This window comes from Rhea pennata, chromosome Z (genome assembly GCF_028389875.1).
Source record: "Rhea pennata isolate bPtePen1 chromosome Z, bPtePen1.pri, whole genome shotgun sequence".
Classification (NCBI taxonomy): Eukaryota; Metazoa; Chordata; class Aves; order Rheiformes; family Rheidae; genus Rhea; species Rhea pennata.
The window spans coordinates 72,600,222-72,624,641 of NC_084702.1; the positions used below are offsets into that span (position 1 = coordinate 72,600,222).

At 40.2% G+C, this 24,420-nt stretch overlaps 1 protein-coding gene across 1 annotated transcript in view; it reads right to left on the reverse strand.

Annotated features, from left to right (window-relative positions):
• The window catches only part of UBE2R2 (ubiquitin conjugating enzyme E2 R2), a 51,733-nt gene extending 27,523 nt beyond the window's left edge, over window positions 1–24,210 (reverse strand). The window contains exon 1 of the mRNA XM_062600149.1: window positions 23,995–24,210. Within this exon, the coding sequence (XP_062456133.1) occupies window positions 23,995–24,171 (177 nt within the window). The 5' untranslated portion in view covers window positions 24,172–24,210. The remainder of the gene's footprint in view (window positions 1–23,994) is intronic.
• Between the last annotated feature and the right edge of the window lie 210 nt (window positions 24,211–24,420).

A 24,420-nucleotide genomic window follows, 5' to 3' on the forward strand; every position in this document is an offset into this window, starting at 1 on the left:
CTAAGTTTTAGCAGTAGGGTGATGACTTTGTCCTTTTAAGTCTACAATTCAAAACATCCAATACAGTTTCAAACTAGCATGCTATGCTTTGAAGTTTGGATAAGGTTTTTTTCTAGTTACCACTACAGATAACAAGAGATTTCCTATAAAACCCTGTCTAGTAAGTTACAGAAACTACACAAGTTTTGTTCTGAAGGTTACAGTTCACTATTCACTATATGAAAAGAGAAGTTCCAAAAAAGATCACTTTTCTTCAGAGTACTTTGATATTGCCATCATTTGAAGATCTCAGGTAAAAGCTTGCTGAGAGTTCACTGCTGGCAAAGTACAGACTGCATTTAACTCATTTCAACGCACACACACACAAAAGCCTGTTACAATGAGTTATCCCCTATGATTTCTTTTAAGTAAGATGCAACATTTATACAATATTCCACACTAGAGGAATCCTTGAACTTCCCATCCAATTCCTAAAATGACATCGAGGAGTTACACAAATAGATAAATGATCAGTATCTGCCACAGAGACTAAAAAGCCACTTGCCTTTGACTGCTTTACTGGTTTTCATTTCAATGTCCTACAAAATAAATTTCTTCATATTGATTTTTCTAATGCTTTCCAAGTGATACACGCTTGAAACCAACCCGGGGAGTCAGTCAATTAGACAACACCAACAATCTAGTCAATGAGTCCAACAGCGAGAGGGGAACAACATGTAATTCCTTCATGGTTTCTGCTCTGGTATCCCAGGAAACTAGCAGCAGCTGCTTGGTTCCAGTTGTGTACTATGGCAAACATGTCTGCAATTCAGCTCTAATGACCAGCATTTCTTCAGTCACTAAGTAGTGATTATAAACCAGAGCAGCAGCTCCTCGAACACAGCAGCTCTTCTCTAGAATCTGGAATATGACTTGCACGTTTGAAAGCATGGTATGTCTGTGAAGTCAGGGCACTCCCATCTCAAAAATGTTTCAGCTAGGTCATCAGCTGAATTGCTGCAGACACGGACTACAAGAGATTTGCAGAGACATCAGTATGAAAGCTAGCTGACTCGCACAGAACAGCCTAACCAAACAGGAGAGCATGTAGCGTCAGGATATTGCAAGCTGAACGGTCACTTAGTTCCCTTCCAAGGAAGTGCCCCAGTAACTCCTTGGTCTAACTCAAGACTACTTAAGAACTTTGTAAGACATTTAGCCCTTCCTCCAAATGTAAGCAATAAGCTTCAACAGGAAATTTTACTAGCTGGTACTATTTTATTTTTAATTCCAATATCCTAACAGCACTAACTCCAGCAACAAAAGAAATATGAAGTGTCTTCAAATATTGAGAACTTTTGCCTAAACCTTATCATTACTCCTTTGACTGGATTTCCTTTAGACTTTACGCCCTCCTACCACTGAACTATTAGCTTATTCACTTCAAGAATAGTCTAAAATTCAAACTATTTTCAGGTAGTGTGTGCCACCTTAGTCTGCCATGTAGTATTCAGAAGTGTTCAACAGCGTGTACTGGAATGGCCCAGAGAAAACACCAAATTGATTATACACACTTCAAAAGTTAGTACATGGCCTTCTCAGTGGAAGAAAATTTAAACGGTGTTTTCTGAAAGAAAATCATATTTAAATATTATTTTCAGTGAATTACACAGTTTTGGTAGTAGTTACCAAACTTGCAGTGCAAAAGTAAAAGCTGCGAGAAAAGCCCCAGATTTATAAGGTTAACTGAGATGCTTAGTGGACGATCTTTGTGCTCAAATGAAAGAAATCATAACTACTAGCCTTCTACTAAATGGGGCATTCTCAGCCAAAAATCACTGCACAGAGACCCCATGCAAGACTTACACAACTGCCTTTGGTGCAAAAGGCTACCACCGTTGATGTGTTAGCAGCGAGCACAGATGAGAAGCTGAAAATAACTCCACACACACAGAAATCCTCCAACCCATTCCCAATCCTTTACCAGAGGTGGCCAAACTGTTTTTAAAATCTCGTTTCTTTTGTTTTTCTGCTCCTCCCCAAAATGGATAGTTAGTGTAAATTTAGCTACCTTACATTTTAGTAAGAGCACAGCAGGCACTAAGACGGACAGACAGTGGACTGAGCAGACATAAGCAATTGCAATTTATTACATAGATCAGTATTAGGACAGGAAAACAAATTAAAATACAGTCATCTGACTTAGATATCAACTGTTCAGAAGTAAATGCATATCAGAGCCAAAAAACAAATTGGAGACTTTAAGCTTATTTTCTGTACAGTCACCTTCACTGTTCTGCAGAACTCAGAGCCTGTCAACAGTAAGGAGGTATTCTGAAATAACAGAAAATGTTATAGTGAACCCATTAAAGATGTGAGGAAGCTCACGGGGGAGTAGATTGTGAACACAGATGGAAACTTATTTTAAAGGAGATTAAAGATGTGGCTCTAGCTTCTCAGCAGACTAGATAGACTTCAGTTTTAAGAAGGCACATGGAAGAAAGCAGTGTTCTTGTAAGCTTAATTAATAAAAGTTGTGTAGGAGAAATGATCACAGAACATCTCCACATCACTATCTGCTAAAAATATTTTTACCTCAGTTCAGTATCTGAATTTGTGTATATATTTCTTCCCCATTAATGAAGCTGTACTTCCCCAGCTATCTTTGAAGAACACCACAGATAACCTTAGCACCAAACTTGCTCACTGCAGATATGATTCTCTCCGCCTCTGTGGACATTTAGGGTAGCAGCTATTCCGATGCTCACGTGTACAGTTCTGCTTGTGTACAAACAGCTGCAGTGCACTGACTACAAAGGAAACAGCAAAGCACAGGAGGCAACAATAGCAAAACAGTGAGAGTTTATTTAGATTTATCAACTTTAAACAAGCAGGGACCAACAGGTAGGCTAGGAGGAGCTCACCAGCTGGACACTGAGCATGACAGCTTAGGATCCAAATCCAGCAATTTATTTATTGCAATGTATTGCAAAATATTTATTGCAATTTATTGCCACATTCTATTTAGGTTGTCACCCTAGGACATAAGCAGCAATCAGAATTACTATGTCAAATCAGTTATTAAAGGAGAGGTGAATAATGGCATAGTGTGGGCAGCAAATGTTGTTACAGGCACTTGATCCTCCTCAAAACAAACATACATGAACTGTTGCTTCTTCCTGCTTGCACTGAACTGAGTTCTGGTAACTCATTAGTATTTAGTTCAGGAAAATCATATTGTTGAAAGATGATAAATTCTAAACAAGAAATTCAGTGCTCACTAGCCATCATCCACACTGCAGTTTCATGGTCAGTAAACTAACAACCAAGCACAGTTGCAGAAAGAGGTTCTTCTTCCTGTTTGCTCGCACCAGCACTAGCATTTGTGCAGCTAGGTGACAAACAGGCCAGAAAGCCCCTTGGTTTAGCCCATTTGGTTTCTTTTGGCACATGTGACCATTTATATTTTTGTTTCTGTAGTTGCTCCAAGCATCAGGAGCTTAGGCATGAGAAACAGTCTAAGTGGTCACTTCGTACAGAGTAGGAAACTCACGACAGTTTTGCATACTGTAAATAGTTAAAAATGCATTTAAGTGTTAACTGATAGTCTGAAAGCAGCAAACTTGTAAGCATACACTGTACCATCACTTTTCTACTCTTGGAGGGGAAAAAAAAAAAATCTATAGGCTAAGAGTTTTTCTTCCTTTCCCATTCCAATATAGAGGTAATACCTTGGCAGTCGTAGTGCAAGGGTAAGGGCGGGGGAGGGGGGAAAGAATAGTCTAAGCAAGCCAAATTAGTCAACCTAGTAGCTTGTTTAGTGATAAAGATAGCCAAACCAGCAATTTTGACTAGACTTAGTAATCAGCTAATCTACAACGTGCATTTTAAAATTACAGCTTCAGCAGCAGCACATGTACTCCTACAGTATGTCATTAACATCCCATGTATAACTTTGGCGGGGGGGGGGGGGGGGGGAATCCAAACAAGTACTCACAAGAAACCAGCTCTTACATAGCCTAATTATAGAAGAAAAGTAACTTGTTGTCACCCATCTGAGAACGTTGGTCTTTCAAAACAGCTCCAATTTGCTTATATTTGCATACAACAAGTCATACAGTAACAATTATTTTTGCAGTTCATTAATAGCCACCAAGCCTTCACTGCCTTGGGGGCTGGGTTAGCTTTACAGCTTGCAGACACTGTTCTAGCACTATCAAATCAAGACTTCATCATATTGGACATTATACAAACAGCAAAACTTGTCTTGCCCTTAAGTTATGCCAACAGCACCACCTTCCTCAAGCACCAGAAGACAAGTTTCAAAATACGCTTCTTTACTCTCTTGTTTTGCAGAGATGATTAGCCTTAGCTAAGTACAGATTGTTTATTGTCAGTTCAAATACTTGAGTTACACTCCAATATTCTCAGTTGGCCTTTTCCAAACAGAGTACTATTCAAGGCAAGTGGCAATGTGTGAAATCAAGAAGCCTCAGATGCTTAAACAGCGACACAGGACCACTAGTTACAAAGCAAATTCTAAATGCTGGGTTTGGGTTTTTTTCCCCTGTTTTTGTGTTGAGTCAAGTTTGAGTTTTGCTCTGGAGTTTATCATTACTGGAACAGGGCTAAATGAGGGAGGATTTTGTCAGTTGGTAAATCCTACTAGTGCTTGTGCTACTGCACCACAGCTGCCTTCTATAATGGTCAGTCCATTCGGTCTGCAGAAAGGCCAGTGCCTCTCGCACACTGCCCCGGTTTCTGTTATATACCTTGAGCCATGACATAGGGGTGACTAAGCTGTGGTGGTGACACTTAAAATGTGAGGTCAGATGCAGCCTATTTTTTTTTTTTTTTTTGGAAGGAAAAACTACATGCTCTTGCTGCCAAGAGGACTTCCATGCTGAAGGCAAATGCCCAGGCAGCTTTGCTGCAGATCCAGTGGATTTTGTAGCTTCAAAATATTTACTTCTAAACAAACATCTGGAAGACATCTACATAATTAACTACTGTTTAGCATAGCTGATAGATAAAGCTGAGCTACCTTTATCTTTTCAAGGTAAAAAGCATGCAGAGACAAAAGTTGAATACTGCTGTTTACAGCCCACAGCAGAGGGACAGCATTTCAGGTTCAACAGTCCAGATCTTCCTCACAAGGGGAAGACCAAGGAGTCAGATGTTGGGGAAGGGACCTCAGGAGTATCCAAGCAATGACATAGGCAACACAAGCTCTTTCATGTATGCTGGATACATGCCCAATCTTTCAGAGTAGTATGTCTTTGGACAACATTTCTTATTTCATTTAGGACAGTTCTAGCAGGTGCAGCTATAAGGATTAAAATGCTGTTACTCTCCCATCAGCAGGAGAAATGTTTTCTACGCAAATCCAAAGCAAATCCTAAACTCACACTGTCAGCTAAGCTGTACATGCCACAGATCTTGCATCGATTGTACAATCACTTCTGCATCAGGCATTGCAGCCTATGTGGTAGTATTTTGTGCTTCTGCTCTAATCTGCAAAATAAACATACAAGGTAGCGTATCTAACTATATCACAGGCAGCACATAGCTCATTTGCTTTTTTGTCTGAACAGTTAGCTGTAAACACAGTTAGTGCACTACCAGATTGGTGATCATAGAAATCTGCATCACCAGTTCATTATTCTTACAGTTCAGTAGTTTAACACAAAAAGCCACAACAAGAAGATTCTTAATTCACAAATTAAACATTGACTAATCCGACATTCTTGTGCATGTCATCATAGGACACTGAAGTTGTTTCTAGTGTGAAATGACTTCTTTAAAGTCCTAGTTTCATCCTGTTTGCCGATCATAGCAAACTAATGACAAAGAAGAAACAGTCGAGGCTACAACCCTAGCCCACACATTTTTTTTGGAGGACAGTTAAGTCCAGAAGCTTAAGTATGTAAAAAAAAAAAAAAAAAAAAAAAAAAAAAAAAAAAAAGATTCTGCATGCTCCAGAAGAGGGTATTTATTAATAAATATTTCCAATAGCTCATCCTATAATTTTCCTGGATGCAGCCAGAACAGAAGCAACACTGAGCATTGCAGAGATGAGTGCTTGTGGATTGATTCTCTAGAACCATAGGGACACATGCTGGAAAAATCACTTGTCTAAATAGGATTCTCTGTATATCCCTTCTCTGTAAGGCTTGGTAAACTGCCCAACAGAAGTGAAGAAAGAAGGAAATGTCTGAAAGTGCCCTGAACTTCAGTACCAAATTCCAGGTGGCAATTAAGTTATTTGTATGAGGTTGAGTCTGAGATCCTATACATGACCACCTCTGCCACACATTTGGTTCAAGTTCAATTTGGTTCAAGGTCTACTTCCTCAAGGGGAAAAACAAAGCACAGCTAAATTGGGATACTTTATTCGGTCAGTTAGGCCTAAGGCTTTTAGCCCCAAAACACTCATAACTTGCATCTTCCACCTTCTAGGTGGCATTAAGCACAGCCCTCTTCACCTTTCCTGCTGGCACCAGGCTGCTGACCAGACAAGCACAGAAGTCCCAGCCAGAAGACAAAAGGAGCCTGGCAGAGACTGCAGAAAGCTGTTTCCATGTCAGGATCTCGCACGTACCCATTTCATGCCGCACAGTGAGTCGATAAGCAGGAACAGTCCTCCCTTGCAGGTGAGCACCTCAGCTCACAGAGACACGTTTCCTCGCTGCCTGCTGGGTTTTGGCCCTATCCCACTACGCAGCCATGAGCACAGAAGGAAAAGTTTTGACAAGAGGAAGGAGAATTAAGGATTCCCCTAGGTATATTAATAGCCTGATAACTATGTTACTCATTCAGAAAACAGAAGATATGGGCTCAGTCTCTTTGAGATGAGGGGCAAATTGAACTCTCTCTTTTCCTCTTTTTTTTTTAAGCAATAAGCCAAGAGTGGCCAGTACCTTTGGCACAGCCATACTCAGTTTCTTGCACAAGACAGAGCCCTGAGGAGGGCATAGCTGTCCCCAGGCAAGACATGACAGAACTCCTCCATGATCTCCTACAAACCAAGGTAAGTCTGGGTAGTTGAAACGGGGGGGGGGGGGGGGGGGGGTTAAAAAAAAAAAAAAATCACTCTTCAGTGCTGAAGTTATTTACACTTCAGGCACCTCTGTGCAATTTTAGAGCAGTATGTGTTAAATAGGGTAAAGAACTAAAACTGATGAAGTTACAAAATGCAGAACAGACCCTACTATGCTTGTTGCAATATTAAAAAAAAAAAAAAAAAAAAAAGAAACTATATGGAGTTCTTAAAGCAGAACTTTGAAGAACCAAACTTGCCTAACACACAAATGAGAAAAGTTACCAGGAATCGAGAACCAAAGTAAGGCCTTCCCCAATATTCTAGCAAAACTACACGTCCTCTAGTTGACACATCCAAGAAGTCCAAACACCAGCTATCACTATCATAGTCATAAAAAAAAAGAAAAAGAAAACTCTTAGATTTAACCCAGAGGTTAAAGTGAAAGCCATAGAATGGAATCCAGCAACGCAGCTGCCAAAGTTGCATAAAAGGAAGAAAGATGCTTCGTTTTCTTTACGCATCAAAATTCTCCTACAAACTGTTCCACAGTAGTAAGAGTGCTTGATGACATTGCAGACTTCTAGGAAGGATGTTAAGTGGGAACACAACAGAACATATCCATGCTCAGGACTGGCCATCGTGCTGACGTGAGCATAGTCTGGACAGATTAGCACACATCATTCAGCAGCATGTTACCAACACAAAGTGTGACAGGTTAGCATAAAAAGACGGTATCAAGGTTTGTTCAAGGAGTTAAACAATACATAAGGCACCTATAAAAATTATTGCTAAGCAACATACAGGCCAACAGTTCAGCAGCATTCAAAAGGGATTAGACATTGTATGGATAATAAGAACATCCACAATTACATTAGCCAGGATAAAACAGTTTATCAAAGGATTAAAGGAATACCAAGCCTTGTGGCATGAGTTACTACACCATAGTATACCATAGTCAAACTGTTCTTTCTGAATATTTTGCTTGGTATGGTATGGCAGAAACCACATCCACTGTCCTAACAACTGCTGGCTAAGTTATACTAAAGATCAACTTAAAAAAAAAAAAAAGAGGACCTTAAACTCACACACACACACCCCCAAACCAAATTTCATTTGCTCAGCTCAAAATTTCTTCAACGAGCTCATTCTACTATATGTTGCATTTATTTTGGAATAAGAGCAACTCAGGTCACCTGATTTATATTCATGAACACTTGCAACACAGTAAACTGGCATGAAGAGGGGCATTTAAGTCATGCAAGTTTAATACTGACTCATCTTAAGTCAGGTCATCCCAGAGAAACACCCAAACCATCACAATGAAACACTTAAGTAAGCAATTTTGCACTGAGTTCAGTAACCAGCTCGTGTTGGAAACCTAGAGAAACCAAAGATCTCTTTGGAAACATAGGGTTTGCCCTGTCTTGCATATGATCTGTCTTAAAACAGATCAACCAGAGAATCAAAATCCCTCTGCATGCAGAAGAATGGTTTGTCTCCTGCAGAAGGACTACTCATTCACTTTGGAAAAGCTTAAACATTCCAGTCTAACACTTTGGACTCCAAGCTTTCAAGCCAGTGCAAGTTGGATGGAATAATTGAAGACATGCAGAAACCAAACATTTTTAGCAGCATGCCTTTCCTTACATCTACAAGAAGCAGCTTAATTTGCTGTTAGCCCCATGAAATGGCAAAGGGATTCTGACAAAGGAGCTATAATTACCAAGTTATCTCCAGCTGAAGTGTCAGCTAACATATGCTCTTTTCAGAAAACCCAGACTACTCATGTGCATAGTTTAATCAAACTCTCTATATCAAGCTCTATTTTGACAAGAGGGTGGTTTTGATTGCACCAAGTTTTTTGGTACTTTTAGTTTTTGAAATAGTGAATAGACAGGAAAGACAGGAAAAAAAACAGAAAATTCAAACAGAGTAACTCATTATTAATACATAATTTAAAGGGTTGACACTGAGTTATGCAGATTTCATCCCTTGCTCTCTCACGTTTATGCAACAATTTTGCCCATGATATCAAATCTTTGGATAGTGTGCCCCATCCATTTTCAGAAGTGACTTCTGAAACTTAATTTGTTGATTGTACTGTCCGATGAAGTTTCAGAAGCCTTAAAAAGCCTGAAGCCATATATCTGATATTAGCACTTTTTCAGTGAAAAAATACTTTGAAGGATGATTGAGATGCAAGAGATAGGTGAAAGCTTATGAGTCAGAAGGGGAGACAAACCTAACCAGGTATTCATGCCACTGCTCCTTTTGCAAAAGTTACCTCTAAGTAAAAAATCCTGCCCTGATTATCTGCATTATGCCAGTGACTGGAATTTTACATTAACATTTCAGTACTGCAGAAGCTGATGTCATTTACAAGGAAAACTTCCCTCTCCTATTTGGCAAGGATTCAGAAGTCCAGTCAACTCTCAACTGTAACACACTAGCTTTCATTGCTAGCAGAGAAAGTTTAAAAGTTTCAGCCACATTTCTTAAACCTAGTCAAAGCAGAAATAGCTAGTCAAGTGGAAGTTTTGAATGAACTAGAGCTCCACCAGGATCTGAATCACAGGATGTTCAGAATCTACCTAGTATCTCAAACACTAGGAGAAGAGCAAGTAGCCTTTAAACATACTCAAAAAAATATATATATACACACTTTATATACACACACAGTGACCATTACTATTTCAGCAGAGTAGGACTTTTCTTAGTTAAACTTGATCCCATCACCCTCTTTCACCACTTACTGCCCTTTGCACCAAGAAGTAAACTTACAAGTCCTCACTTTATGTCAAAGAAGCTTAAGACAGCTTTGGCCACTACTTTCCCCAAATTGGTATGCAAAGAGAAGATCAGAAGAGAATTATTAGATGAGAGGCAGAAAAATGCATGCTTAGTCTTCTGTAACTTCTCTTAGCACCTGGTGTTCTGTTTAAGATTCAGTGTCTGTAGAAATACCTGTCATAGTTGGCACTTAAAAATATGCTTGTGGCAGCAGGAAACAATTGGCTCATACACCGCTTGTTTTACTCAGTCAGGCTTTCTCTGAAGTTTTTTGTGCCAGTGTAAAAGAGAATTAAGTGTTCCATAAGGAAAGAAAAAGATTAAAACCTTACCCATTTTACCTACAGAAATGCAAAACAGCATGCACAATCATGATTAACAAAACACACATGGTAAGATGTCTCAACTTCTCATCACAATAAGCACTGAGGGCTTAACAATCCCTGCCTAGTCGCTGTTTCAGTGATTTAGCTCTGAAAAAAAAAAAAAAAAAATCAGTTCTCATTTCTATCTTTGCTTGCATATAAAGTTTATTTTGCACCCATTTTTGCCGTAATAATTTCATGACTACATTGAACAGCAGGGCTGAAATATGAAGCACTCCAATAGTGTCAGCATTCATACTGCATTTGTCTCAGTATTACAGGAATGACCGTGCATAAAGTGTTTTTCCCCCACAGATCCTTCTTCATTCAGCAAGACTGTACCCAGATAAGCCATGATTATATGGGGACCACCATCATGGTTACAACACTGAAGGATCCCACCACTGAGAACACCGACTTTCAGTTGCAGTTCCATATAAGCTTCAAGCAGCTCATTGCTCCTAGTTCTGTCTACCATTACCATTTCTCAATTTTAACATTTGGTAGTTATTTTCCTAGAGATATTTAAGAGACTGCAGTTGCCAAGACAACTGCTTTATCAACATCAGCACCAAGATAGATATCTTGGGCTTCCCTTCAGTTCACCATGACTCCCAGGATGTCAGTTGTCACAGAAGCATCATTCTGAAATTGGGCTTAAAAAGAATCCCATCCTTTTAGTGGCCTTTGAGGTCATTCTCAAGAATCACAAGTTCCTTTAACAGGCTGCTTGCTCCTTCTATAGGAGATGATTAATTAGACCCTCAAAAGTGATATTTCCTGTAAAGCTAGAAATTTGATAACTTTGAAATTCCAGGGCACTGAGGTGATGAAAGGGAAAGATATAATCACAGAGCTACACATCTTAAACCAAGTTTATACATGCCTATGTTGCAAGTTTCAATAATTTACTGAAGTCACATTCTATTTTGTTTTGTTACTAAGAGAAGCAGCAAGTGTCTCAGTATTTGTTTGAATATGCATCAAACTTAACCAGGCCTTTGAAATGCATGCCTGTATCTATATTTAATATCAGAACTTCCACAAAGAAAAAAAGTGAATAATCCCCAGTTATATTCATACTTTAACTAAGCGAGGCCTAAGCAGTCATACTGTCAGCCCCCTTCCCTTGGCAACCTGATGGCCAATTCAACTAAGCTTTGCAAGGTTCTAAGGCCTCAAAGTATACTATCCAGTTTCACTTAGTATCACAAATGCAAACAGGCAAATAGGAAGTAAGATCCTGCATAGCCCACTCCCCCATGTTTCATCTACATTTAACACAGAAAACACAAATTGGTACTATACCAACCACAGCAAGATCTTTGATCAGAGTTTATATAAGAAATGAGGTAAGCCAACTAAAACAGAAATAGTAAGGGTCAGGTTTTGTTAAGTTCTACTGCTACTGAAGTGACCTGCACCTTTATACAATCAATATTTGAAACAATACAGAAGTAATTTCCCAGGTCTATGTTTATGTCTACATGACCGCCACTGCTGTGACAGATTTACAGCTGTCACCGTACTAGCTTTGAATCACTTAGCATGGATGCTGGTAGCAATCTAACCATGGCAACATGGGATTAAGCCTGGGCTGCAAAACCAGCTCATAAGCTGGGTCAATTCACAACTGGTGTTGAATATCATGCTGCCGGTACTAGACCACTATACTGTGCTTGAGACAGGTTGACTATGCAATTGCTGCAATGCAGACATACTTAAACACTAAAATGATCTCAGTTTAGTACTGTGAACCTTAGTTATTTGCTATGCTTGACAGTGTTAATGGAGAAAGCACTGTGTGTTCCTTTCATTGTATCTATTTATATAAGGTTAACAGAATTAGAACAAGAAAATACTTTATATTCTGACTGAAACTCAAACTCTACCTTGCAATCACATTAAAATAATATTTGGTCATAGTTTAACAATTAAGTATCATACAACAGCATTTATCAATACGTTTATAAGTAAACTGAAGAAGTCCTAGCATTTAGAAACCCTGGCTTCCCTTATAAAAGGAAAGGTACCTGCAGGTCATTTGTGCTGTAGTTTTCTATTTAAAGTGCTTGCTAAGTGTAGAATTTGGCTTTCTGCCCATATGTTTTAAGCTCAGTGTCGTGGCATAGCCTCAGTAATTGCACTGAGGGCGACAAGCATAAGAGAACTCTAAGGCATGTCAATAATATATTTCAAACTACAGCTTAACTTAGTAGGACCAAATCTCACTCTGCAAACACACTCGTCGCACAAAACCACACATGAGGCTATTTACCTGGCCATGCGACAGAACTGCCAAGCCATTCCACATTTTAGCACTTGACACTCAAATCTCCCATGCTAATTTCATGATGTTTAGAGGCTTTATTCTGAATCTAATCTTCTCTCCTGTGCTTTGAAGGCCTAGGGTGCCTGTAGTAGTACAGGAGAACAGGAGCTGGAACAATTAAGACAGCATGAGTAAGAAGTCCCAGAGGTGGAAGAGATTAAAGAAAAAGTGTGGTAGTTCTGAAATCAGTGCAGATCTCTCTGACATTTCAAACTTGATGAGGCAGCCAAGCTTTGCCTCCTCCAACAATTAGAAGTTTACCCAGATTATCTCCTGTATACTGTTTCTGAGAATTATTTGTGAAACTTGCATAGCAGAAGTCTCCCCCAGCAAGCCTACATACCCAGGCCCTGACTTGATGGCTTTCTCTCCAACACTAGGAATGTCCCCCTCCTCCCCCAGGTTAAGTTACACAACCCCAGCTTTATTTTTTACTCTTGCAGAATTGCTACAGCTGCCTCATGAACAAAGTCTGTGCAGAGGAGTGACTTGTCAGTACATCAGGATCCATGCTGGGGATCTTCAGGAAATCACTCAATATTTAACCAGCCATAAGGAGAAATTCTTATTCTAAAAATTTCCCTTGCTTTCCTAGCTTAGGCATCCAGAGAACTATTTACTTGACAATTTCCTCAACTATTCCAAGTTTAAATAATGTGCTTGTAAACACACAAGTTGAATTTGTTTTGGAAGAAAGCTCTCATGTACCATTTATAAAAAGCCAAAAGCTTTCTACCTGCACATTAAGTCAAGGATGTGATTACAAAATATGCCCATTTTATCAAAAAAAAAATGTTAAATTTATCTAGAATCAGGCACACAAACCCATTACAGACAAGAGACTTTCAGACCACATCTTATTCACTAAATTATACTGCCTCCTATTGTTGTCAAAATTCATTTTTAGCCCTACTTTAGACTTAATCAAAGCTGAAACAACAAAAAAACCCCACACTTCTACATTTCTCTTCCAACCCCAGCTATACAACCTTCAGATGAGTACCTCTTCCAATTGTCAAGAGAGCTAAAACAACGCACTGTGTTGGCCGTTTTCGTTCTGCCCGTGTGGTAAGGGCGGACTCTGCTCGGCGAGTGCCACGCTTCACCCACACAAAGGGCCTACCAGATGAATTCTGGACTGTGCATCCCTCTCACCCAGTCTAACATCAGACTAAGTATTCACATTCAGAGTTAAGGGCAACACAGCAATATTTAATAGCTTTACCAAACAAAGCTCAACAAAACAGGCACTGAAGAAAGCTCGTTGGCTGTTATGTAGCCGAAGACGAAGGTTAGTTGACCATTAACAGCATCCAGTAATGGACAAACTTACCAGCTTCTTGGACGGAAGCAGTTAATTTGCCATAACCTTTTTAGTCCATACAGACATCATTTAGTTGTTAATCTGCAAATTAAGGACTAAATTCATCATGCCAATCAACCATTAGTAGTTGGCTTTAGGTTCAGCCTAATTTTTCTTATCTCAGTTTTACCGCATTACCACAGCTTCACAACTGATGTGTCATAAAAGTAGCCTAACAAGACTCATGTCCCTTCCAAGCATAGGAATTCTCCAGCCCATTTCCACCACTATCCTCTGACATGAAATACATTCTTCAACTACACCATTATAGTTTTTGGGGGGAGGGTGTTGCAGAGGGGGAAGGGGAGGATGATTTAAAAGGGAGATTTATAACACAGTTTAGACTACAGCAATGCAAAGCCATTTATACTGAGCCTGTTCCAGGAAAAAAAAACTACTTTTCTCCTTCCTAGAATACAGGAATCACTATTCTACACTTACGTAAACAGGAGAAGGGAAGATTAAAAACAAACAAACAAAACTTATTTACACCCCCAGCTATGAATTAATGCTGAACAAGGCAGCCAGGTCACCGTGACAAATTTATGCATGCAAGAGTTAACAATACAACACAACTGACGCTGTTTCCAATAGCTGAAGTGTTTCTGTCCAATAACCTCCATCCAGAGCTTTGGTAGATTTACTGAAGAAGAATTCATAGGTTCCACTTAAGACCACCAGCAAGTTCACTTTCATGTTAATGTTAGAAACCAGCCACCTTAGAAGTCTTGATTAGGAGTACACAGGTCAAAAAATACTGGTCTCTTGGAAATAGGTAAAAGCTGCCCACATTCTCAGCAAGGTTGAGAGCTACAGAGGAAAAGATGAAACCGAACAAGGACGAGACATCAGGAGCCAGATCAGAAGCTCTATTTAGGTCACACTCAGTAGCCTTTTGCCAACCCTCAATCATGCCCCAAAGCACAGTCAGCCCAGTACAGGAAGAGATGGAGAAAGGAGTCACACTTGAGACTGGCTTGGAAACCCAAAAGATCCAGGGATAGAGTAAGAGGCCTGTCAGAATCACAGATGACAGGATTTTGCACCTGAGCATACCTAGAGCCCCATCCATGCCCCTGCCATTGCACAGATCTGCTGCATTAATGTTGCTGACCCCACAGTATGCAGCATTAGCTACTTAGATTGCAGGGTAGAGCTTGGAGATTGTACAAGTGCCAAAAGACTGCTAAATAAATCCCTGTGTGATGTTTCAGTGCATCCTCATTAGATTCAGGAATACATAACACTTTTTCAGAATTGCTGCTTATAACCCTACCCCAGCCTGGTCTGATCCACCACCTTAGCAACATGCCTGCAACCCCCAAAGGCAGCTCCCGGCTGGAGATAGGCAGCACATAGTCAGCCTAACTGTGGTCTCCATGGATGTTCCTATTAAGCAGCATTATTTTTTGCAGCTTTTGTTGACTGCTCGTATGTTACTTAGTTGTCCCTTGCAGGCCAATTATGGTCCCTGGCTGAAGATCTGAGGCACAGCTATCAGTCATATTAGAGGAATGAACCAAGATGAGCATCCACAGAATAAGCATACAACTTGGATAAATCATCACTAACTTGGATCCAAGTTGAACATTAAGTGGGCTTCTTCTAATTAGTGCAATCTGAGTAACAGCACTAAAAACCAAGATGTTTTCCTGAAGGTCCGGAAGAAAGTGGCCAACACCAGCAATCTTCAGATCTCATCCCTCCTTTGTATCTTTAGCCAATAAAACTATTACTTCTTTCCAACTGGAGAAGCCATAGACATGGGGTCTCAAAACAGATCCAATTATGCTATTTTTGCCACTTGCAGTAAAGCTCCAGAGTGACACTTCAAATGACCCTGCCTAGACCAGCATTTATCCCTGGAAGAGTCTGCCTATAATCCTCTGAGGGTCAAAACAAGCCTCTGTATAAGTAAGTTTCCAAAAACTATCCAGCCTGTTACAAAAGTGTAAATACCCAATTGCTCACAGCCTCATTTAAGTCTACCCTGCCTAATCCACTGCCCATGGTAGAGTTGCTATTGTGGTATTTCAGGTCAAAGACAGACAAGCTTCTTCCACATAAATTAAAGACTGCTAACAGTGATAGGGTAGGATAGGGGGGAAGAGAGAAATCTGATAAGTTTCAGAGAAGGAAAATATATTAGTCAAATTTTGAAGCATACAAGCCTTCAGATTTCTGGCAGAAAGAGAAATGGAAATCATTCCATATGTTGGGCTCAAGATTTTAATATTTATATGTTCAAATGGAGATCATGCAGCAATATAAGATGTCTAAGTCCTCTTACAAAAGACTAGTGAACTTTTAAATGAAGTGAAAAACAGGTCCTCTATACAAAATCGTTTAAATGTGATTGTGGTTGTCTCAGGAAATAGCTATTTGACACTTAAGAGAACTACACAAGAAAAGAAACATTTCTATCGTTCACTGAATTCTGAACACTCAGTGCTTGACAAGAGTGGAGCCTCAATGCCTTTTTTGCTCTGCATTTTGAATACCTTATGGCCATAATACACTTTGCTGCCAAAACGTCTTAAGTTAGGTTAGTGATACAACTCAACCAGCAATATCATAAAAGTATTTCCCACTCTTTCCACATTAAGGAAAAAAAAAAAGTGTCACGATCCTTCATCTGAAACATTTGATTTAGGTGCTTTGTTAACACATCAATGACAAATTAGAAAGAATTTAGGTAATACCTACAGGACACTTAAAGGTACAAAATAGATGTTATCCTCTCAAGTTACATTGTTTAATGCACTACTGAAAAGCCTTCAGCTAAGTGTGAGTGCAGTTACTGTTCTGCAAGATAAATAAGTAGGAGCACCGAGATGAAATTCAGTCTCCTACACATTGTAAGCCTATTTTTGATAAAGGTGAATGTTTTTAAAGATACATTACTCCAGTCAAGATAAACTACACTGGTGTGCAAGTGTTTGCCAGTATTCATGAATTAAAGGCTTATACCACTAGACTTTATGCAAGAATAAGTGCATCTTCATGGAATGTATTACAAATTGTGCCTACTCCACTGATTGCTTTTGTTTTGACAAGGCCAAGCTGCGAAAGGTGATCTTATTTAAGCCTTTGCCTAGCTCTGACAGTGAAAGGATTCTTGTTGTACAGAAGTCTAAGGATTGTTTTGTATTATTGTATCTAATCTTAAAGCTAGATATTTCATACAATGGACAAGTCTCCATCACATAAGAATTGACCTAAGTGGCATGACAGGTTAAACACTGGTCTTCACAACATTCTAATATTCAAGCAAATAACTTTGTATTTTAACCTTCCCAAATATTTTCCTATAAGGAACAAAAAATTCCTAAGTTTTAAACTCTAACCAGGACACACAGCTTGGAAGAGTCACATGGCTATCACAAATATGTCCCTACTGCTACAGTCTTAAGTATTGTCTCCCCCATAGTAAAAGCCCTTTAAGTTTTAAATAACTTGCATAATTTTAAGAGAACAAAAGAGGCAGATAGGAGTATCATGTCACACTTTGAGTAGCTAAAACACAGCAAGACCTCCCTGTTAATGACAAATACAACGACATACCTGAAAGTCTCTGTTCATTCTCCTTGTTCTCTGCGCAGTACCCTCAATTTAAAGAAAAAAGCCTCAGGGGAGATTTCTTTAAATCAAGTAGAGACTCCAAAATATCCTACGTGTGGCCCAGTTGAGTAGCTTTACTATTTTTCCTCTCAATTGCAGGCCGCTTTGGGCAAATGCTTATCCATTTTAATTATTTCAGAAAGTATAGAGATAGGCTATCAATTTGCTCTGCTATAGGATAATCTTGGCTGCAGGTATTTTAGGAGAAGGTACAGAATGCCAAAGTTAAATCATTGTAACCTGTTCTGGTGAGACGGGTCATTCTCAATAAGTAGCTTCTGCAAAAGCTTAGTAAGATTAATTGTAACTCCTCTAACTCACACTGCTGAACAATATATTAATGTTTTAAAAATAAAGTACTGGAACCCTGGAAATACTAGAGTAATTTTGCACACATGCATGTGTATACGCACCGTATCCAGTCATGAACTGCCAAAAGTTACAACTGATCTTTCTATACTATAACATTCACATAACCTCTACTCCATTCGCAATGCAGTTCATTTATAACTCAGTTATATTCCAGTTCAGTGCAAGTCCCTCCACTATTTAGTCCATATTATTAAGAAATGATAATAATTCATATCTGAGGATAGGGTAAGCAACATAACTTGCTTGTAGACACTTAACTCCTATCTTTTGATGACACAGAGTTGGAGAAGGGTATGTGCAGGGATGGGGGGGGGGTGAAGATTTTCTATCTTCAAGAGGTAAAGAAGGAACCATGCAGTGGACTTAATGTGCTATTAAAGAAACAAAATACCCAGTGTAAAAGGGTGTTGCTACATAAAACAGTGCTACATTAGAAGCAGGTCTGAGCTTTTACTAAAAGCTACAGATGTGTCCTGCAGTCAAACACTGGCATAATGTCATTGGAATACTGGAGCTCTTAAAAGTTTACGAAAGGAACAAAATTCAAAAACAAAACAAAAACTCCACCCTTCCAACACTACAGAGTAAGAAATTTCCACTAATCCCCAGAACACTAACCAATTCTGAAACACCATGTACACACTTCAAGTTACCATCACTTGAATAGACTGGCAAGAACTTCCAAGAGGCCACAGAATTAACCTGCACAGTTATCCAAGAGAAAAAAATTAAAGTATCTTGTATTTTATCTCATCCAGAAATCATCTGGTGCAAACTCATGGAAACAGAGCCAAACAATGGAAAAATTATGCAAGCCAACACTGTTCAGTCTTTCCAAATGAAAAGGTTTCCATTTTTCATTCTAATGGCAGAAGTGGGCTGTGCTACAGCTCTTCCTTTTCATACAGCAGGACCTACTTAGTACAAATGAGCTTGTATTTCCAGGCAGCATCAGAGCTCAAAATTCAGTATCTGTCTTCACAGTATACACTACCTGGATCAGAGGAGCCCTAGGGAAAGAACTAGGAGCTGGCTACTGACATCAGAAGAATTTTCTTCCCTCCTTGACAGCAGATGACTTTTTTTTTTTTTTTCAAACTTCATAGATAGCCCACTGTCAATGGGAACTCTTCAGACCCTGAAGTGCACAACTCCAGACTCTATTAATGTGCAGTTTCATATCCCTTGTCTTATCAAACCTCTGCATATTGGTATCAATGATACCTAAAGGCAACAAAAATTGAAAATTAAGTACAAGTAAGGAGAAGATCTGTAGAATCTTACAAGGCAGATGCTTCACAAAAGACTAGGTCTGCAAGCTTACAACAATTTTTCCTTGGCTTTAAGTAATACTTTGTGAAGTTAGATGTTCTACCAGTTACATAATCCTAAGTGCCTAAGGATTTTCTATTTGCTTAGTTTTAAGCTTTCTAGGAAGTAGCCTACAACTGGAAACTTTTAAACATGGTGTTCATTCCTGGTAACAGTTAACCAGAGAGTTTTATACCAATTTCCTGCTTTGAAAAAAAGTATTTTCGTATATTGCTCATTGCTCCAAATTCAAAACAAATCACTTAGAAGAAGCTAAGATCCAACAATGCAGATTTCTAAACAGTACACGGTTAATGAGTTACAAAAAGCAGGGAAAACAATGCCTATGACAAGTATTTAGTCCCCAAATTACTCAAGACAACCAAGCATAATGCTTGTTTTTCCTCTCCAACTTATGCGTCAAGACTTGCTCCTTCAGGTAGGAAAAATACCTAATGAAGTAAATTGCCTTAAGAACTATCAAACAGCAACTCTAACAACACAGTTTTGCTTGTTTCCTTTCATGTTAGGTGTACTCATTTTCATCTACCCAACCTAAATCACCTCTGAAGGAGCTTTTAATATTGACTTTGCTCTACATTAAATATGTTTCTTGACACAGCATACTTGGTCAGACTGTACTTCTGGGCAGTGCTACGCGATTAGCAACGAAGTTTCTATTTGAATAATTTTTTACTTGTACCTTTCCTGAAGGTTTGCTCCCCAGCACAAACAGAATATTATTCAACTACAAAATGAGAACAGTTTCCTTTTCCAATCAGAATCTGTGATGCTAAGGAGCAACTGCAACAAATACACAGAGCTGAGTAAACCATCAACAAGCAAACTCTCATAATTCTGCTATATCTTGAGACCATCACTTGATTAAGGCACTGCATAGAGGCTTATCAATCTCTAGCCTTTGAAGACCCAAACGTGAAGTTGTTGAACACAGAATTACAAGGCAGACTGAGGGGCATACTTCACCCTCAGTCACTGCAGTCTGTCACAACCAGCACCCATCATCAACAGATTATAGCTTAACAGGCTTTGCTGTGCTGATCCACACTTCAATATCTGCTGCCAAAGTTGAAGGCAAAAGAGTTCTCCAGCCACATAGCAAAGAACCTTCTCAGCTGCAGTAAAGATGCCTACAGAGTAAAGGTGGTATGGATAAAATTGTTTACAAGCAGTCCTGCGGGTGACGGCAGGATCCAGTTCTCTGTACCTCAGGCACTATCAGCAAAACAAAGAACGTATTCCCATAGTTCTCAGAGTAATCCATAATTACTACGTAGGCTGGAGGAATCTCATCCAAAGATCTGTTTTATCAGACCCTGTCATTCCCAGCCAACCAAGGGAAACAGCAACTGGTATCTTCTATGACCAGGTCAAGAAGTACTTTATTCTGAGAAAAATCTTTCCTTTCTTATTCAGAAACCTTCAACAACTGAACCAGCCATGAATAAACCTACACATTAGACATACTAGTTCTCCCCACCTTTCTCCCTTAGGCAAATTCAGAACGAGCCAAGGAGCAAAAACCACATTCACTTAATATAATCAAATATACCTGAAGCCCAACACAGCAGATTTTGAACAGAACAGGGAGAAACTTCAGCTATACTGATGGATGATTCCCCTGCTTACAGCTACTGAAGGACAGATACCGGCTGTTATCTTCTGACCTATATGAAGGATTCAACATCCCTGACTATGAGATTCTTTTGTCTTGCCAGCAAGGAATGAGAGGGGACCAGCACAGGAGCTTAACTCCTTCTTCAAGGGTGATAATCTATAACTTAAGTAAACAGTTATCCAAAACTTTATTTCCAGTTCTACTCAAAAATGGGACTTGTGACTTCATAGTCACAAGATAAACCAAAAAAATTAACAGAGGACAGGACAGCAATTCAAAAACATTTGGATGTGTGATATAACCTTGCAGATGTGCACCTTCAGCTAATTGCTTAGGGGGGCAGCGGGACTTGCAGTTTAAGAGTGCTCTTATCCCTCGCTGAAGCCACTCTGCATGAAACATTGCTTCTGAATGATTCTGCCATTTCCATTTAGCTAGGAAGTCCTACACTATGAAGTACTGCAGCACATCTCAGCATGCTATCTCAGTTGATAAAAATCTGGGTTTATGTTTAAATACTATTCTTAAAACTTTAAGAGGTCACCAATTTTACTATAGCCTGCATTAAGATACTAATAATCTACCATTTAAATATTAATAGTATGTTTTCTGCTTAAATTTATCAATTGATAAAGTTACTAGATTAGTAACTGAAACTAGAATCTGTTGAAATGCTAAACCAGCTTTTAACAGCAGTAGCTCCTTTCAAAAAAAGGTGCAAAGAGAGCTCTTTCCTCATTTCAGTTTATTCAGCTAGTTCAACAATCCATAGAGAAAGGTCATATTTCTCCAAGAATAAACAAGGTGCAAAAAGCCACCTCTGAAAACTTCATGAACCAAAGAGTTTTATTCCCAACCAATCGTTGCTAACGCTTTCTTTATTGATGCGATTTAAAATGCATGTTTTCCCTCAAAATACTTACATTTAAGCTTAAACAAAAGATTTTGTACCCTCCTTCTTGTTCCTACTCTCAAACCACACCTCAAGCAAATGGCGGAAAAGAAAATGTTTCAAACTCTCAAATCCACAAAGCTGAAAAAGATATAACCTATAATTATATATAGGTTATTATAATAACCTATAATAGCTTATTTCTCATCCTTCTTACCTAATCTCAGGAAAGTAAAAAACACAAAACATGATGAAGATAAACTATTTAAATTAGCAAGCTGAGAAACCTCAAAAAAAAAAAAAAAAAAAAAAACCACAAGTGGTGATTTAAACTAAAGCATCCACCTTGAAAGTGCTGTGAATATATCACAGAAGTAACCTCACAAAATGAAGTTCCAGGTATCAATCTTATCCCTAGATCATTCAACAAACCAAGTCTAACACATCTAAAGGTTTGCCTAGAGGTCCAGTACAAAACAAAGTCAAAAGCTTCACTCCTCAGGTCAAGAGGATCCCATCTCCCTAGGGAATGAATCAAGATCTAAGGCTGCTTTTTCAGTGGCTGAGAATTTAGGGTGAATACCAAAAACTGAACACTATCAAAACAAGAACACCACACATGGATCCTCCTGAAGAAAAAGATTAAAGAACAAACTAAATACAACGGACTTCAGTCACACTGGTTGAAGGCAATCACCCAACTACAGCAGCGATGGAGGCACAAGGAGAACTTAGGAGTCTCCCATTCTCAAAACAAACATCACACAGCATTTGTAGAGACTCCTCAGTGCTATCTTTTCACCTGTCAGAAAAATTTAGAGGAAAAGCACTGCAGTAAAGGAAAACATCAAATGGCAAAAGAAATATCATAGCCACAATATTGAAATAAACCAATACTGGCAATCTTGCCAAAATCTACACTTGTTGAAGGTAAATCCTCAGAGTATTTTACCCATCTTCTTTAGCTTTCTTTCCAAAAAATCAATTACAAATGTAGGAACCAGACAGTTCCTAAACAAAACAATAATATTTTGATCCATCCTGGTTTGTTTGGAAAAAAAAAAAATCAATGAGTAGTCTAAATACAGGAAGCGTTAGCCAAGCCATTCTGATGTAAAAATGACCCAGTTACTAATCCAAGGCTAGAGCTATTTCCTGAATAAGTAATAATGGAGGTGAATCTAAGAATATACATATCACACCTATATGAGTAAGCCAGTCAACCCATTACAAAAAGAAAGGCTTGTGCCAAAACCTTCCCTTCCTTCAAAACAAGGAGGCCAAACTGAAGGTGACTCAGATCTATTCCCTAAACTACAGGTTATTTTGGTTTTGTGGAACAGAGTGCTCAAACCTTGACCCAGAGAGGCCAAGAGGCATTGAAGATGCATGTTCACCAAGCAAAGAGATCATCCAAAAATACTTTTCCCCTCCAGTTTGACAGGAGCTAAAGGTCACTAACTGGCATGAAGCACCAATCACTCCAGGGAGACACAAGTTGAAGGCAGCACTGTTTTTGCCAGAGACCAAATGGACACTGCAAGGTTCAAAGGGGGTATGCCCAATACAATATATCTTCTGCAGGCAGCAATGTTTTTCTTTACTCCAAGAGAAGAGTTTTTTCTCTACTAGTTGTTTTGAGAATTTCAGTCTTCTCTCTTTAGTTCCTTTTTGGGAAGGCAGTGCCAGATTTCTTGCTCACTATGTTTACAAGAGGGGGAAATGACAGCCACAAAAGTTTTTTTGGACTAACAGGAAGATTGAGAGAGGAATTGAAAACACTCATCTGCCTTCACCAGATAAGCATTTCTCTAGCCCCTTGATGACTGTCCTAGCAAAGGGGAGGAGGCAAAAATTCATAAGAAAACAGTACTAGAATACTATGAAGATTGGGAGGAAAAAAAACAAAAACAAAACACCGGAGGAGGGAGAGCCTCTACCCGAATTAGGATGCTCCTGACGGGAAGGCTGGGACACTCCGTGCTTTGAAATAGCTGTACACAGACCACGGCCCAAAGGGCGACGGGGGAACGGAAGATGTTACCACAACCCCCCCCCCCCAAAGGGGAGGGGAGAAAAAAAGAAAGCGAGAGGGAGAAAAGGAGGCTTCGGAGCAGCAGCCTCCCCCAGGCCCTCGCCGGGGCCGCGCCGGTGCCCCGCTCCGCGGCGAGGCCTCCGGCCGGGGGCTGCGCGCGGCCCAGGCCCCGCGGCGCGCCGGAGGCCTCGGCCGGATTTGTTCCACGTTTTCGGCCCCCGCGGAGCCCCCTCCCTCCCTCCGCCGGCCCTACCTTGAAGTAGCCGCCCTCGTAGAGGGTGTTGGGGGGCCCGAAGATCGCCACCTCCCAGTTGTAGAGGTCGGACTCGTCGACGAGGGTGATGCGGAAGCCCTCGACCGGCTCCTCCTGCAGCGACTTCAGCTCCAGCATCAGCGCCTTCTGCGAGCTGCTCATCTGCTGCTGGGCCATGGCGCGGCGCGGCCCCGCCGCCGCCGCGGCCCGGCCCGGCCCGGCGCGGCTCCCCCCGCCGCCGCCGCCGCCGCCGCCCGCGCTCCCGCTGCTCCTGCAGCCGCCGCCGCTCCTCGCGGGCCCCCCGCGCCGCGCCGCGCCGCGCCGGGCCGAGCCGCTCGGCCGCCGCCGCCCCTCCCCGCTCCGCCGCCGCCACTTCCTTTTGTGACGGCGCCCGCTCGCCGCTGACCTCAGCGCGCCGCTCCACGC